The sequence below is a fragment of the Panthera pardus genome, unplaced genomic scaffold, assembly GCF_024362965.1.
Source record: "Panthera pardus isolate Hobbes unplaced genomic scaffold, ASM2436296v1 HiC_scaffold_11, whole genome shotgun sequence".
NCBI classification, from domain to species: Eukaryota; Metazoa; Chordata; class Mammalia; order Carnivora; family Felidae; genus Panthera; species Panthera pardus.
Window position 1 is genome coordinate 103,745,526 of NW_026526666.1, and position 17,717 is coordinate 103,763,242.

Below are 17,717 nucleotides of genomic sequence, written 5' to 3' on the forward strand. Positions count from 1 at the left end.
TCCCCTTCCTCCTTCTCCCACTCCTCCCTTACCTCCTCCTCCTCCCTCCTCCTCCTCCTCTCCATCTCCATCCTCCCTCTCCTCCTCCAAGTCCTCCTCCCCCTCCTCTTCCCAGTCTTCCTCCTCCCCCTCCTTCTCCTCGCCCTCCTCCTCCCTCCTCCTCCTCCTTCTCCTCTCCATCTCTGTCCTCCCCCTCCTCCCAGTCCTCCTCCTCCTCGCCCTCCTCTTCCCTTTTCCTTCTCCTCCTCCCTCCTCCTCCTCTCCATCCCCGTCCTCCCCCTTCCTCCCTCTCCCACTCCACCCTTACCTCCTCCCCCTCCCTCCTCCTATTCCTCCCTCCTCCCTCCCCTCCTCCTTCTCCCCTCCTGTTCTGTGAGATGCTCCAGGTTTCCATGGGATGACCCTCCTGGTTTCCTCCTCCATAGACATCCCTCCTTGTGCTTTGGGGACCCTCTGGGGCCCTGTCCTCTGTCCCTGTCCCCCTTTCATGCCATCCACACTCCCTCCAGGTGATCTCAACTATCCACAGGACCTCTGACAGCACACAGACTCCCACAGGCCAGACCTTCCCCCAGCTGCACACACACAAGTCCACGGACGTCCCCCCTTGACAGCTGATGCAAAGGCTGCAGGGAAGCAGGGCCCAGGGGGCCGCTGGCCGCCCTCTCCAGTCTGCACCCACCCCAGCTCAGGCACCACTTATGTTGAAGGCACAAGCTCCGACCACACACCTGGGAAGCCCTGTAGATTGTTCTCTTTCCCTCGTGTCACCCACCCGAGTCCTCAGCAAGTGCCATGCACCCTCCTGTTCCCCCCCTGAGCCGGACTCCCACCCCACTCTCTCCTGGAGCCTCACGGCTTCAGGAGCATCCACAGGCCAGGCCACTCCTTGTTCACCCCACAATCACCCCCACAATGGCCTCCAAGCACATGAAGACCGTGCCGCTGCCCAACCTCTACCTCCCCTGCCCCCGGCCACGTGGCCCCACCCTCCAGCCCCCCAGTATTTGCCACACTCGGTCCACCTCGGTTCCTGGCCACCACCCTCCTTTTCCCTCCCACCACCTCCTCCCACCATCTGGTCTCCACTAAAGCATCAGCTCCCTGCCACGCCCTGCAGGTACCCTCCCCGTGCACACGGGCACCTGAAGTGGTTCCTATGTCTCCACGTGAGCGTCCATCTGTCTGCTGCCCCCAGAGGGGACAGGGGCTGTGAGTTGTCTTCTCATGTAACCGCAGTGCCTGCCACATAGTAGGTGCTCGGAACATCTCAGATGGATGAGTCAGTGAATGATGGATGGACTTTCAGGGTCCAAGGCCAACCAGAGGTCAGGCACTTTGATCTCTGAACTGTTTGTCAAGCTCAATTCATACAAAGCATTTTATACAAATGGAGGTTCGTTTTCTCCAAGCCCCAGTGGCTCCCAGGGCCTCTGAGCAGCCCCAGCCTCGTGAAGGGGAGTGGGGGTGAGGGTTGGGTCACTGGCCTCCCCAGACCCGCCCTCCACCTTCTCTAGCAGCACCAGGACTGGGGACAGTTGGGGGGTCTGCAGTTCTCCCAGCTTCTGGAGGAAACCCCGTGGCACGGCCAACCCCCAGCCCCTCCTGGATTCAGGTACCCCATGGAACATATACGTCCACGTCCTAACCCCCAGAGCTTGTGAATGCGGCCTGATTTGGAAAAAAGAACTTTGCAGATGCAATGACATCAAGGATCTCAAGATGAGACCATCCTGGATGCTCAGGGTGTGGGCCCTGATCCAACGGCTGGTGTCTTCATAAGAGGAGAGACACAGACACAGAGGGAAGGTGCCGTATGGAGACAGAGGCAGAGGCTGGAGGGGAGCACCACAGCCGCCACCAGCTGGAAGAGGCAGGAGCGATGCAGCCCCCGCCAGCCTCTGCCCTCTAGATTGTGAGGGATCAAATGTCCATTGTTTCAAACTCCCACCTTGTGTCAATTCGCTGCCTCGGCCCCAGGACGCTCACAGGCAGACACTAGCTGGTCCTTTCGTGCACGGCGTGCAGGTGCAGGTGAGGGCACGGCCACCCGTCTCCAGGGGTGGGATGAAAACAGAGATTCTTGGGGGGGCAGCACCTAGGAATGTGGGGGGCACTCTTGGTTGTCACAGTGGCTGACATTAGTTGCGTGGGGCCAGGACGCTACCTGCCTTGCGTGTACGGGACAGACGTGCTCACCCACGGCCGGTGCTGTTCCGTGGAACTCCGAACGTCCTTCTGTTCACTCCTGCTATAAATGCTCTGAGCCCAGAAAGCCTCCTTCTGTTCCATGTGCAGACCCAGAGTATTTTCTGCACGGTTTTAATAAGCACCGAAGTTTCCAAGAACACAACCACCATGGACATCAAAAGAAGGCTGTGTTATTTTTTTTTTGTTCCAAATGTTGCCGGGAGCGCTCACCGTTTCGAAAAGTCACCTGCCCCCTGTGCCCAGATGACATACCTGTCTTAGCTTGACTGGCCCTCAAGTTCCTGGTGATGCCACATGGGGGTGTGGGGTCAGCCTCTGACTCCCTCACCATGAAGACGTGCACAGACCAGCATTATCATATATCACTTCATATATCCTCTATGTCTCTGTGAAGGCATTACCTGAGTTTAGAGGACCCTCAGTTTCAGGAGCTTATACTTTCTCTGAAAAGGTGCCCTGAAAGTGAGCAAAAAGGAGCATTACCAACATGCTTTGTAAACTGGGGCCCTGGGTCCGGAAGGGCGGGGAGTTGGCTCTAGAGTGCCAGCCTTTCTGCCCCCACTCCACAGACGATGCTGATTTTCCCCTGCTGTCAGAGGTGGGAACAGGGAAGGGGACCCAGGCGTGGATCTCAGAGGCCCTGCCTTCGGCCCCAAGACACATCCATGGAGTCCTGGCTGGGGCCCGAGCTGCCAGACTGTCCAGAATGGGAGACCACACAGTAGGGGCATCTGATATTTCCACCCACGTGGCATGGGCTCTGCTGATGGGCAGGCCTCCCTGGAACTTCTAGAAGGTTCCTTCATCACGGCACCTCATATATGGGCCAAGAACTTTGGAGTGGATAAGGCAGTCAGCTTCCTCTTGGACTCAGGCCCCCACTCAGGACACCCTGAGGCTTCAGGCAGCAGAGCTGTGTGCTGAGGTGAGGTCCTCGGCAGCACGGAAAGGGCCCCGGCTCCCCTCCCTGAGCGTCAGCCCCAGTGCCTCCCGAGAGCAGTTTGGAGAACACGGAGAACGAAGCACAAGTCTGGCAACAGGCTCCATTACAGGCACGTGTGCAGGGGACACTCTGCAGAGAAGCCAGCCGGCCCCTGGCAAAGGACGTGCTGACTGGCGCCCCAGCAGCCAGCCCTCCCTGAGGCCGGGACCCCCGGACACGGTGCCCCCACAAGCCACACGTGGAGGCTGCTGACCTGGGTTCTGCTGATGGTTTCCCTGGTGGGTCCAACTGCCTAAATCCTTCTGGGACAGAGACAGGTCATGAACTGGCCAGGAACCTGCAGGTCCCAAACCTTCCCCTTCGGGGGATGCTGAAGGAGACAGTAGGAGTGGTTCTTCCCCAGCACGACGCAGCCCCCCACTCAGCCCCAGACCAAGGGGCCTGTGCATGCCCGGGGTCCCAGTTTTCCACGTGGCTGAACTCAGTCACATCTCAGAAGGACCTTTCGAGGTGGGAGCCAGCACGCCCCGAGGTCACAGGGCATGGCCAGTGATGGTGGACAGCTGGGGTCTGGGTCAGGCCTGGGTCAAGGCAGGGCTTCTCCCCTGAGCACCAGCCTCACCCCCTACACGTCCCACGCACAGTCACCTCGGCAGACACCCCACTTCCCCTTTCGAAACAGACTGGGCATCCCTGCTACTGATGGAAAGTTCTGGAAAGGAAACTTAATCCTCTATTATTGCTGATCATCACCTCCTAGCAACAGACTCTAAGGCCAAGGTTCACTGAACCACACTGAAAGCCAAGACCAGAGGCCTGTCTTCTCGTCTGACCATATGGCATGTCCACCACGCGTCTGCCCATGACCTTGGCTGAGCCTCCAGAACCAGGCAATGACCTCTGGGGCACAATGGAGCTCACCTGCTGCAAGGGTGAGAGCCGTGCTTCTCCCAGCAAGTTTGCGCACGTGGGGCTTTTCAAGTCGGACACCCCTCCACTCCTGGGTGGGCTGAGTGACTTCTCCCACTCAGGGAAAGGTGGCTTCCCACCCTCCCAACTGGCAGCTGGGAAATCCTGGCCGCCCCCGCCCCGCCGACCCCAGCGCTTGCCACGCATGGGAACTGCTGGGCTCATTGCCTGGAGCTCGCCAGCCTTTTCCCTTAGCTGATGACACAAGGGCGGCGGGGAGGGGAGGTGGGGGTGGGGTGGGGCGGGCAGAGCGTGTCAAGACCATTTTCCTAGCTGTGGGCAGAAGGAACACAGGGCTTCGAACGTTCTTATGGCCCTTCAGAGCTGGAAGTCAGCCCTCAAGCATTTTATCGTCCAGTGTCCCATCCAGATGTGAAAAGACTGAGTTACAGGTCACCTGCTGGGCTGCCTCTGCCATGCAGGCCTCTGGGCTTCCAGGAGCTCTGGTCTCCAGCCCGTGCTCTGCGTCGTAACCTGCCCTTCCTGGTGTCCTGCCCAGGCATGCATTCCGGGTCTGTCAGGACCGGCCTCATTCACTCTCCAGGAAACCCAGCGGGGGCCCTTGCCACCAGGACCGGCCCCCTCCTCCTTCACTGGGTTTCCAGACTAACTGCAATTGTCTAAGCCAGGGCTTTCTAACGTCTCCGCTCCTGTCCTTCGCTGTCATTTCTCTCTTGTGCAAGCTTGTGTCCTTCCCTGTCTGACTTTCCCAAATAGATTTTAAACTCCTTGAAAAGACAGCAAGGGACCAGGCTTTCTATCCCCTCGCGCCTCCCCCCGCCCCGAAGAGCAGTATTTCATATCAACCAAGTACGGAGCTGACAGTTCCCTGCGCGGCAGATCAGAAGCCAGAAATTCCAAAACCGGTCCTCTCCACATCGTCAAATAATTCTAAAAATAATGTTCTGTCTAATATTTAATCTCTACGCTTAGAATCATTCCCCTGTGAGTGGATGAAAACCATAAATTCAATCCACCGTATATCAAACGGGTCTGTTATCACTCCAGTGTTTAGCGAAGTGCCTGATAGAAGGAAGACACGTCCTGCATGGGGGTGTCACCTGCAGCCCCCCCAGGACCTGAGTAGCCAGCATCCCACCCACCACCCTTAGGGGAGACCGGTGTCCAGGTGCAGGGGTGTCAGCTCAGGGCTCTTCCTGTAGCTCTCGGGGGCCAGGAGGAGGAAGCCGGCCCTGGGCAGTTGAACGCGGCAGCTCCCGCAGAGAAAGGGCACCGGGGCAGGCACCGCAGTCCCCCAAGAGCTCAAGAGGCTTCCTGACCCCTAACTTGTTCCAGGGAGGAGGAGGAGGCTCTGGGGGAAACACAGAAGCAGAGGAAGCCCTGAATGCAGTCAGATGGAGCATGACAGGGAAAGGAGAGGAAGCCGGTGATAGAGTCACCTCCAGAAGATCCCGAGGCTTGCCTCAATGAGCCGGAGGTCAGTTATCCACACGGTGCGAACACGGCTTTGCTCAGCCAAAGCAGAGGCGTGCTCAGGGAGGCTGGACGGGCACAGAGAGCCATTGGCAGACACACGCGGTCCTACCTGGGCCACAACAGGTGGCCCCGCAAAACCACGGTGCATCCACTCCAAAGCCCGCGTCAGACCCTGAAGCCCAGCCTCGCGCGTTGCAGGGTGTGGGGTGTTCAGCGAGCTCCAGGCGCTCATTCGTTCGTGGATGCTCTTATCCCAATTAAGCCGCTCAAAACTTTTGAAGTTCATGAGTCATTTGCTTCAAATATCTTTAAATTAAGGACGGATTCACTTCCCTGGTAGCAAACACCCAGCAAGTTAATTAAAAGGGGCTCAGCATTTAAACCACCATCATTGCTTTAAACAGAAGGAGAGGAGCACGTCTCTCCCACCACAGCGGCTCACGACTCCCTTCCACATCCATCCAGGTATTTAGAAGGTATTTACCAGCATGACACTTGCTCTGCTGTCCAGGTCAGCTGACCATCAGTGTGAGGGAAGGTGACACCAGCTGGTCCCTTGTGCTTACAGTCAGACACACCTAAAGGACACCAAAGGCCCCTGGTGACAAGGACAAAGCAACTTGGAAATCATCCCCGCAAACGCATGAGTGAATTCCAACGTAAAAATTACCAGGCAGAGCTGCCATGACACCTGAGCCATCTCGTCCTTGAGCTGCTGGCTGTCACAAATACGTGATTGATCCAAATGGACACAGATCTTTTTTTATTTTTTTTTTTAAATTTTTTTTTTAACGTTTATTTATTTTTGAGACAGAGAGAGACAGAGCATGAACAGGTGAGGAGCAGAGAGAGAGGGAGACACAGAATCTGAAACAGGCTCCAGGCTCTGAGCTGTCAGCACAGAGCCCGACGCGGGGCTTGAACTCACGGACCGTGAGATCATGACCTGAGCTGAAGTCGGACGCTTAACCGACCAAGCCACCCAGGTGCCCCCAAATGGACACAGATCTTAAATGACAATGGAGACCTTACTGGGCTTGTTGGCCCCTCCTGGGTGATGCACCTTCAAGAGCTATGAACATGGGCACTGGGGAAGCACTGGATATATCTGAGCAGGCTGGAAAATCTCAGGTCCGGGTGCCAGCAGGAAGGTCTAGCAACATCAGGTCCAGGAACTCAGAGTACTAGCTGGATGCCAAGCACCCACAGCCCAGGAGACCCACAGTGGGCAAGTGCAATAACCAAAATCAGGTGGCTTGAATTCCCCACAACTCCCTTTACGAGTTGTAAGATTAAAGCCCAGGAAATGGCTTTGTGTTTTTCTCGCAGGAGACTTGGTGATTCTGGACTCAGAACATGACCAGCAAGAGAGCTGTCTCAGGAAGATGGCACTTCGCCGTGGGGATCCCTCCTCTGTTGACCTCAAGTGAACTTCTGCCCCATCTGACACTCACCCTCTGCCAGCACCATGTGAGGCTGAAGCTGAATGCCTCGGTGAACCTGAGCCAGGTGATTTTCCATCCCAAGCAGTTCCTAGCTAGTGCCATCTATGCCTCTGCAAAGAGCACCAAGGTCAGGGATGAGGATGTGGGACCTCATCTAATGACCTCATCAAATGACCCCAGAATGGAGCAGTAAATGTTGCAGCAAACTGGTGATAGCAAATCGTCACAAGGATAGCAATCATGATTCCCATCACTGTCACCATCACCACCATCACCACCACCATCATCATCATGACCACCATCACCATAAGCATGAGCATCATCAGCATCACCAGCACCACCACTATCATTATTACCACCATCACCATCACCACCATCATAACCAGCACTACCATCATCAGAATCATCATCATCATCATTATCACCACCATCATTATCACTACCACCACCACTGCCACCACCATCATCACCACCATCATCACCACAACCATGAGCATCATCACCATGACCATCATCATCATCATCACCACCATCATTATCACCATCATCACCACCACCATCATCATCACCAACATCACCATCACCATGATCATCATCACCATGACCATCATCATCACCATCATCACCAATAACACCAACATCACCAACAGCACCACCACCACCATCACCACCACTATAACCATCATCACCATGACCATCATCATCATCATCATCACCATCATCACCACCACCACCATCATCATCACCATCATCACCACCATCATCATCATCATCATCACCATCATTACCACCATCATCATCATCACCATCATCACCACCACTAGGACCATCATCATCATCACCATCATCACCATCATCACCATTATCACCAACATCACCAACATCACCACCATCACCACCACCATGAGCATCATCACCATGACCATCATCATCATCATCACCACCATCATTATCACCATCATCACCACCACCATCATCATCATCACCAACATCACCATGACCATCATCATCACCATCATCACCAATATCACCAACATCACCACCATCACCACCACCACCATCACCACCACTATAACCATCATCACCATGACCATCATCACCATGACATCATCATCATCATCATCATCACCATCATCATCATCACCATCATCACCACCATCATCATCATCACCATCATTACCACCATCATCATTATCATCACCATCATCACCATCATCACCATCATTACCAACATCACCAATATCACCACCACCACCGTCACCACCACCATGACCATCGTCACCATGACCATCATCATTACCACCACCACCATCACAACCACCATCCTCACCACCACCATGACCATCATCAACATAATCACCACCATCATCACCACCATCACCACCATCACCACCACCACCACCATCATCACCACCACCATCATCACCATCATCACCACCACCATCGTCATCATCACCACCACCATGACCATCATCATCACCATCATCACCATCACCATCACCACCACCATCACCACCACCACCATCATCACCACCACCATGACCACCATCATCACCAACATCACCACCATCACCACCACCATCATCACCACCACCATGACCATCATCATCATCATCATCACCACCACCATCATCACCATCATCACCACCACCATCGTCATCATCACCACCACCATGACCATCATCATCACCATCATCACCATCACCACTACCATCACCACCATCACCATGACCACCATCATCACCAACATCACCACCATCACCACCATCACCACCACCACCACCATCATCACCACCACCATGACCATCATCATCACCATCATCACCACTATCATCATCACCAACACCACCATCATCATCATCGTCATCACCATCATTACCACCATCATCATCATTATCATCACCATCATCACCACCACTAGGACCATCAACACCATGACCATCATCATCATCATCATCATCACCATCATCACCATCATCACCATCACCACCATCATTATCACCATCATATAACAGCAACATACATGTAATGAGCAACTACCATATGCCAAGTACTGACCACCTGGCATACACTATCTCACTTAACCTTTATAACATTATAAGATGGCTAATTCTATAACTCCCACTGAGGTACAGAGAAGATAAGCAAGTTGCCCAAGTTCACACAGCTAACTGGAGATGAAGCCAGGAATTTGAAGGCAGACGCTCTTACTCCCTATGCTAAACCTAGGAGAGGCTTCCCACTCTCTTCACTTACAGGGTGATCCCGGGAGAGGGACTGTTTGACGATGCCATTCTATGTAATGTTAGCTCCTGAGGGATTTCAGAGTGCCCCAAATCTCCAGCCATCTGCTGTTCTATGCCCACCGATATCTATATTCTGGATAGGCAGGCAAATGTAACTTTCCCTTTCTAAACACCTCTCTACAGAAGCAAAAAGAAAAACTCACAACTCCCCCAAACCTGATTCCAAAGACGCCCCCTGGGCCAACGGAACTGACCTGACAAATTCTTCACATCGCTTCTCCAAACCTTAATTCTCCCCATTGCGATACCCTCAGCAGTGAGTGGGCAGAGCTGGGAGTGTCTGAGATGAGAAGATCCCCATGTCCCTGGCAGCCTGTTTGCCCTTGACACTTGCCAGCTTCTCCTTGGAGGTACTCTTGCTGGGTATAGAAACACCTGGAGTGTGGGCAGGGTTCTGAGTTTGTGCTTGGTGTTGACGCACTGAATCTCATGACAATCATTTGGAAGAGATGTTTCTAAACTTCAATTTTCCTGGTGAAGAAAATGCTGCCAAGAGAGACGAGAACTTCCCCCACGGTCACACAGCTCCATGCAGCAAAGCCCAGATTCATGGGCGATCTGAGGTCTGGACGCACATATCGCTAATTGTGCCCGGCACGCACAGTCTCCCGGGCCACAGCTCTGGGACCCCCAAGACCACCCTTGCAGCCTGAATTCTTCCTGAGAAGCGCGAGCAGCTGTCATGTTCCACAAAGAGTCAGGAGCCCAGGCCCACATCTGGTGCCTGCCAGGACAAGGGGATTCACAGGGTTCCCGCCTGGGCTCTCCGTGCCTGGCCTTGGGCCACTTACACAGGACCAGCTGGGCCATAACACACCCAGTTCGAGGCATCACCTCAGCACTTCCTGTCTTGCCTTGTTTGGCCGGGATGCTGAGGCCGCTGGCACCCCTTCTCGGCATCCTGCATCACTTCCCAGAATTCACATTTCTCTGCACTAAAAGCAAACACACATATTCCCCCTCCCTTGAAATCTGTTTTGCTAAACAAATTAATCTAGCACCAGATTATATTATGAAGAACCATAAATCTTTTCCAAGATAAGCATCTGTCGATTTGGATTAGTAACATCCAGTGTACTGTGAATTAATTTGGTGAGCCTTCTGATGCTGTCCCGAGCATTTAACTTTTAGTGGTAACAAATGTAATTTGGAATCAATGGCAACACGTGTTCTCAGCCGTGCCTCTGCGGTAAGTGACGTAAGTAAACGCAGGCAGCACCGCCTTCTGTTATGAGGATGGCTTGTGAATCTACTGAGGTAAAAACAAATGCTTTGTAAACCGCTTTTGGGCGCCCAGCACAGACATGACGAACTGCGGGCTGCATGTCTGTAGTGACTGGGCAAAGGCAGCCCAGGAGATGGCCTGTGACAGCCTGCAGACCTTGTCCCGCAGTGCTCTGAGCCCACAGCCTGCGTCCCCGGGGCCCGGCCCCGGCCCCTGGCTTTGAGACGGAGATGGGTCTCCTGCTTTCATAGATATGTTGCTCTCTAGGAAAGAGTTGCTCAGAATAAAACTTGCAGTTCTCTCGACCAGGTGAAGGCAGGAAGTAGGTCAGGGAACAAAAGCCACCCACTCCGTGAAAACCTGTGCAACTCCCGACCAAGGCCAGAGCTACAAGAAAACCACCGATGCTGCCGACGGACCCCGAGGAGCGATACCCTTCTGCCCCCTGGGTCCTGAGAGTGCCTGCGTGGGGCCTGCGGAGCCCAAGCACTTAGGATGTGGAGAGGCAAAGAAACGGGGGCCTGGAGGAGGCCACATCACCCTCACCCCTTCGTGCTGACACCCTGCAGTTTGCATCCTGTTTTATGAACCAAAAAGTACCACCGTTGGCCCAGGAGGTATGTGGGCAGATCTGACCTGTGAACACCCTGGTCCCGGTGGGTGTGGGGCCGTGGCCCCCACAGAGGCAGAGGGAGCTGGAGGCAGGTAGGAACACAGGGTCCCGGACTCTGCACTCTCCCTCAGCGGGCCAGGAAGCTGAGTGCATGTCTGACCCTGTGGACAAGCTGTGGCCTGGGAGGTTCTCAAGGGCTACGCCTTTAGAAGCAACTGGAAGAGGAGGCACAGGAGGAGAACGAAAAACAAAACCACGCTGCGGTAGATACTTGAAGGCCAAGAAATGGTAACCATCCATATGCACTGAGGGTAAACGGAGGCAGGAGAACCAGAGCCGTGCCTCCTGACCCCCATCCCCCAGACACCTGCTAAGCCGTCTCCAGGGAAAAGATGCTCCCCAACCCGAATCAGTGTGCAGGACCTCAGCGGATACCGCAGGAAGACCTTCCTTACACCTGACCTCAATCTCTTCTGCTGTTTAAAGTGGTCCCTAACTCCGGGCCAGTCTCGCAGCCACCCCTCCACAGGGCTGCACCCTTGAGGGTTTTTGAAGACTCCAAACGTCCCCGATCCCATCAGCAAGTGTGCCCGCATCTCACCCCCAGGCTGGCCCGGAAGTCAGGTCCTCTGCCATTGGGGAAGATGTGGCTCTGTGCCTGGCAGGGTTTGGATGCCCTTAACACAGGCAAGGAAGGCACAACGTCCCCTTCGGGGCCACCACTAAGGAGAGACCCTCTACCGTCCCCCTTTGACCAGCCGGAACAGCGTGGCTACAGGACAACCCTTCTTTGCAGGACACACAAGTCCACGGACACGCATGCCCCCTCCGTCCCCAAGGCTGCCACCTGACTGTCAACGCTGCCATTGTTTTCGGTTCTGCCACTCAGAGATGGGGAGTCCCGCCAAGTCGTGTCACCCAGGCCGAGGTGGGCATCCCTCGGAAGCCACACCCCCGGGGTGCCCTCCTCCCTACCCACCCCGGACCGAGCCCCAACCAGAAAAGAGGTGGCTGTACCTGAGGTCTCCCCCAGAATTCTTGGGGGCTTGACGTCTTCGCCATTGTCTTTGCTGGGACTGGTGGAAGGCTCCGTTGTGCTAGCCCCAGCCGGGATCCTATTCCTCGGGCCCGGGGGCTCGGTGGCCCCCTTAGTCTGCAGCGTCATGGAGGTGGCCGTGGTGGCCGTGGCGGCGGTGGTGGCGATGGCCACGGTCGTCTTCCGTGTCTGTGAGATGGAAGCCGTGGTGGGGCCGTAAAGGCCTGGAAATGTGTTGGACTCCGGGGCCTCCTCCTCCCCCGTGGGTCCCCAGGCGATGAACTCCGTCTCGGTGGTGGGCCTGCTGCCCCGGAAGTCAAAGCCGTTGAAGCCGGCCCCCTGCACGTGCCTTTTCCCCCTCCGCAGGAGGGCCTGCTGGTCCGTGCCGGCCGCGCCACCCGCCGTGGGCGACGGGGCCGCGGCGGAGGAGGAGCCGAGGGAAGGGCTGGATCCGGCCGCGGCCGGGGGCTTGGCGAGCCCGCCTCTGGGCACCAGGGCGGCCACCTGGTCCCTGGGTCTGTGCGCCCGTTTGGCGCGCGGGCTGGGCATCTGGCCGTGGCTGCGCTCCACGCGGGCCGGGCGCGGGCTCCACACGGGCACGGGGATGCGCGCCGCCTGTCCGCTCTTCAAACTCCACAGCCGGGGCGGCCGCTGCGGTGGCCGGGGCAGCAGCCGGAAGTCGGGGCCCGGGCCCAGGGACTCACACGAGGGCAGATCCATGGCGAGCTGAAACATGGCTATAAGTATCCACGCATGGCTTCCTATGGAGCAGCCCGGCCAGCGGATGCACATGGAACTGCGTGGAAAAGAGAGAGCAGTGTCAGCGGGGGGCTCGGGGCTCTGCCGGCCGTCCCTCCGCCCCCACCACGACGGGGAAAGAGCGCTGACCCTAACCGCAAGAGGGAAACCCAAATGCTCCGTCCGGGGACTCCGCAGCCCTGCTCAAGGGCCATCTCTCGAGCGGCATCTTAGAGGCTCGGCCGCCACGCGCCTGCTCCCGGGATTCGGCTGCCCCGCCTGCACCGCACCTGTCTACCCGGGAGCGTGCAGCCCACGCGGCAGGCCGGCCGCGACCGCACAAAGAAAGGGAGGCTCAAAACCCCCAGCTCAGCTGGCAAGATGACCTCAAAGACCGCCCGTTCCCCACTTGGTTTTTGCCCAGATTAAAACGGAGACACGGAGGGGCGCGAGGTAGGAGAATGGCAGCGCTGGGGGCTCGGTCTGCCCCTCGGGTCACGCAGGTTACAGGCCCGGGGCGGGTGTCTCTGAGCACACATCCTGCCCCTCCTGAGGCCTGGGGACAGGGGCGCTCGTGGTGGGGATGAGCCAGGGGGGCTCACGGGAGTTCACAGGGGGCACGGAGGCCCAGCATCTACTGAGCCCCTAACCGGCACCGTGGTCCGCGACCCCGGCCCCCCCCCCCCCCCCCCATCGCAGGCAAATGTGCGTGTCTTAAAGCAGCCTGTGGTCTCGGAGGCTGTACGCTGGGAAAACTTATTTCTGGATTCGGTTCAGAAAAAATGAGATCTGCTGTGGATAAGCTGGAAGTTTATCGATGCACCAACTCGGCCCAAGTGCCATTCTGGTGACATCTCGGCTTCCCCTATTTATCTTCAGCACAGGGACCCTTTGAAACCCCAGCGCCCACCCCCTGAGCGCCAGGAAGGCTGTGGGAAGGGCACACCCCACGCCACCGGGGATGGCGGACGGGGTTGCGGGGACGGTGAAGCCAGGTGGGGGCACGGGCGTCAGGTGAGCACCCAGAGCACAGCGACAGGCACGCGGAGGGTCTGGGGGCCCCGGGCCCATGCCCCCTCCCCCACCGGCTCAGACAATTGAGGGCCAGGCACAGGCGCCATTCAAAGTCAGTACTTGTCGCCAGCCTCACGTGCAAACTCTGACACGGCTCCAGAAGTTGAGTGACCGCTGTGGGCGGGGGCGGCGAGGGCGTCCGGTGTGCTAAGCCGCCAGCAGGAAAAGCTGCTCAAGACCAGCCCCGTAGAAGAAACAGCTCACGGTTTTTCTCCATGAGGGTTTGCGTGACTTTAAAAGGGAATAAATGAGTGAGTGAGCAGGAGGCCGTGTGTGAGTGAGTCACGTGTGCATGTGAGTGTGCACGGAGTGTGCCTCAGGACGCCATATCGGTGTGTGTGAGGGCTGATGTGGGGCCCGGATATACCTGGGGGTGTGAGTGTGTCAGCAGGTGTGCACGAGTGTGAGTCTATGGGGGTGTCTGTGTACCCATCTGTCACGTACGTGTGCGTGTGTGCACGTGTGCGGCCAGTGTGGGGTCCGCACATGTCTGCGGGCGTGTGGGCCTGTGTCTGTGTGAGCTCCCCCCCCCCAACCCGCCCCGCTCTGCACTCACCCCACGTGCCTGGGGCCGCCTCCTCTCTCGTGTGCACTCAGGCACGTGCAGCTCCCTGCCTGTCATCAGGACGTTGAAAGGAACTTGTATTAATGAGCGCTAATTACCAAAGAGGACTAATCCCCAAATAAAAAGGCCCCAGTATTTTAATCAGAATGAAGGTGCTTTGCTGCAGAAATTAGAGTTTGCTCATTATGCTAATGCCTCCGCACCGAGTTTCTGCCCGCGTGCAATTTCTCTGCACAGCCAGCCAAGCTCCGCGCAGGGACCAGGGCCACTGTCACTGTGCGCGGAAATTTAGGTCAGTGTGAGACACCCCCACGCACAGAGTAACACAGCTCCTCTGTGGCCACAGGTGACTCAGTAAGGATCGATGCCTCAGACCCCCCGGTTCTCCCGCCACTCTGCACATCTGGATGGGAGTCCAGCCGCCAGGGACATGGGGCCCTTCGTCAAGCAAGAGCGGCGCCTCGGCCCGGAGGGCCTCACCAGGCACCACCAGGCCCTTCCAGCCCTCACAGCCCCCACCAGCTTCCACCAGCCCCTTCCAGCCATCACCAAGTAAGGCCAGGCCCCTCCAGCCCTCACCAGGCGACATCAGTCCCCTCAGGTCCCACCAGGCAATGCCAGGTACCATCAGACCTCCACAGGCCTCAGCAGGCCTCAGCAGACACACCCAGGCCTCACCAGGCCCCTGCAAGCAGGCGCAGTAAAGAGCAGCCACGGAAGAAGCCGCGAGCCGTCAGGACCCGGAGAAACGCCGCCCCAGGAAATTAGGACCACAGCACCCAAGCCCGTGCCTGCTGGCCTGCCCCAGCATCACTTCACACACGGGATATTTCTGTCATTTTTCACCAATCATGAGCTGTAATTGGTTACCATAGAAACCCCCTCATTTCCACGCCACCCAGCTGTTATGCAGAGAAACCCAGCGAAGGCAACGGCAGGGAACTCGCTTTGTTTCTCCTCTTCGAGTCCAGGTTCTTCCTTCTGGAAGCAGTGGATTTGTCCAGAGAGGGGACATTAGGAGGGCAGGTGGATGAGTCGGGACACACAGACGCTCCTCTTCACGCCGGCAGCCGGGAGACACCGGGCCGGGGTCCGGGACAGAGAGAGCCCCTCCCACAGGGAGGTCAGGGGCAGATTCTGTGGCCTGCAGGGACCCGAGGTCTCCCTACAGGGGTTAAAGGTCCCAGGCCCTCTGCTCTGTCACTAGAGCCGGCCGGCCCACATGTGCCGTCCAGACCTCCACGGTCCTGAGCCACACGCGGGGCACTTCCTGGGACGCTGCTGCTGTGCCCCGGCGTCAGGGGGTCCCGCCACACGAGGTGCAGCACGGGACCCCTCTCCATCCTTCCAGCGGGCCTGGACCCAGGAGCGCTCTGCCCTCCGACGCTGTCCGGCACAGGGCTGCGAGGCCGCAGGCGGAGGGCTGTCGCCCACTATCCACGGCGGCTGAGTGCCCCTCCCACGTGCAGGAGGGAGGCCTGTGGCTGCCACCACCACCAGCGGCCGTCAGAGCCGCCACGGGAAACACCAAGGAGGCCAGGCCACAGTGCAGACCTCCAGGGCATCCGCAGGCCCCTTGGGAACATGCCCCCCGCTCTGCATCCACAGGGGCGGCTACCGGTGCCACGACAGGTCCAGGCCTCCTGCCACGGAAGGGTGTGGGAGACGGGCGCTCTTGCACGCGGTTGGGAGGTTCCGCAAAGCCTCAGTTACCTGCCGACCCTGCACCTTCCCCTCTTGGGGATAAACACAAGTGCACACAAACACGTGCACACGCGCGTTCAGGGCAGCGTCATTCACCATAGCAGGAAGCAGAAACGACCCGAGTGTCCACTAGGCGCGTGGACAGTGTGACACCCCCCCACCCCCAGCCCGGGGGATGCTCTTCGGCCTGAAAAAGGAAAGCAGGCAGATACACCCTGCAGTGTGGACGGAGCCCGCCCAGGTCACGGGGGGAAGAAGCAGCTGGTCATGTCAGATAAGTCGTTCGCTTCTACTCCTACCCAATGCCCAGAATCGGTGAATCCAGAGACAGAGAATAGATTCCTGGTCGCCAGGAGCAGGGGGTGGGGGGTGGTGACTGCTAATGGTTGTAGGGTTTCTCTTAAGGGTGTTAAGAATGTTCTGGAAGGAATAGTGCTGATGGCTGCACAACCTTGTGGATACGTGAAAACCACTGAGTTTGGGGCATGTAAATAACGTGGCTGTGTCCAAGGGTGGAGGGACCAGCCTGGGGTGGGCATCCCACTCTGCCCACGCGGGCCCTGCCCGCTGAGGGGGGGAGGGGTGGCAGTTGGTGGGGGCAGGGTCCGGATAGGGGAGCTGCCGGCATGGTGCACAGTGTGCATTCGAGACCTTTCAGGCTTGTGCACGGTCCTCGCGGGGTCCTGGGCTCCTCTGAGCGCCCGGCTGCCCAGCCCCTCTGAGCCCCACGGCCCACGCAGGGCCGCACCCCAGCCCCAACTCTGAAGGGCAAGCTCCCCCACCTCCAGCCGGCTGCGTCCCCATCAGAGCCGCGGCTCCATCCACCTTTATTTTCTGGTTTGTAGCTTTTCTGGCTTTTCCCCCTTTTACATTTTTATTGAAATCTTTTTTTTCTCTAAGAACAGGTTCATACGATTCAAGGGCTTAAGATTGAATTTGCTGGCTTCTGTGTGTTTTCTTCACAGAAGAAACCACTGTCGATTAAGGGAGACAAAGACTTGTCTTGTGGTTAAGGTCACACTTGTCCCCAGGGGGCTGGCGGGAACTGCCTCTGACAGGCAAGAGCCCCGGGGCGCTGAGACTCCGGGTTGGGCTGAAGAATCACGCAGGGGCCCAGGGACCACGTGGCCCACGGGCTGCCTGGGAATCTCGCCACAGTCAGTGACAAGCCCCCCCCCACCACAATCCCAGCACTACATTACCAAGGGTCACCCCTGCCCCCAGAGTGTCCACTCAAGGGCTTGTCATCAGCTGGTCTGGGGCGCCAGCCACAGTCAGTGATTCTGTCTGATGGAGAGGTTGGTTCACAGATGTTTGGGATGGTGACTTCCTTAGCTGGGTCCCCTTCCGTTTCCTCCGGCTATGAAACGGGTGACTTTTGAAGAGTTTACAAGAAGCGGGTGTCCCCCAACAGTGTGTGCTGTGCTTAGTGACCTGCTTCCCAAAATTAG

At 57.3% G+C, this 17,717-nt stretch overlaps 1 protein-coding gene across 2 annotated transcripts in view; it reads right to left on the reverse strand.

Moving 5' to 3' along the window:
- Positions 1-17,717, reverse strand: part of AJAP1 (adherens junctions associated protein 1) — a 121,206-nt gene that overhangs the window by 51,420 nt on the left and 52,069 nt on the right. For both annotated transcript variants that reach the window (XM_053899082.1, XM_053899083.1), the window contains exon 2: positions 12,167-12,981. In XM_053899082.1, the coding sequence (XP_053755057.1) occupies positions 12,167-12,981 (815 nt within the window). The remainder of the gene's footprint in view (positions 1-12,166; positions 12,982-17,717) is intronic.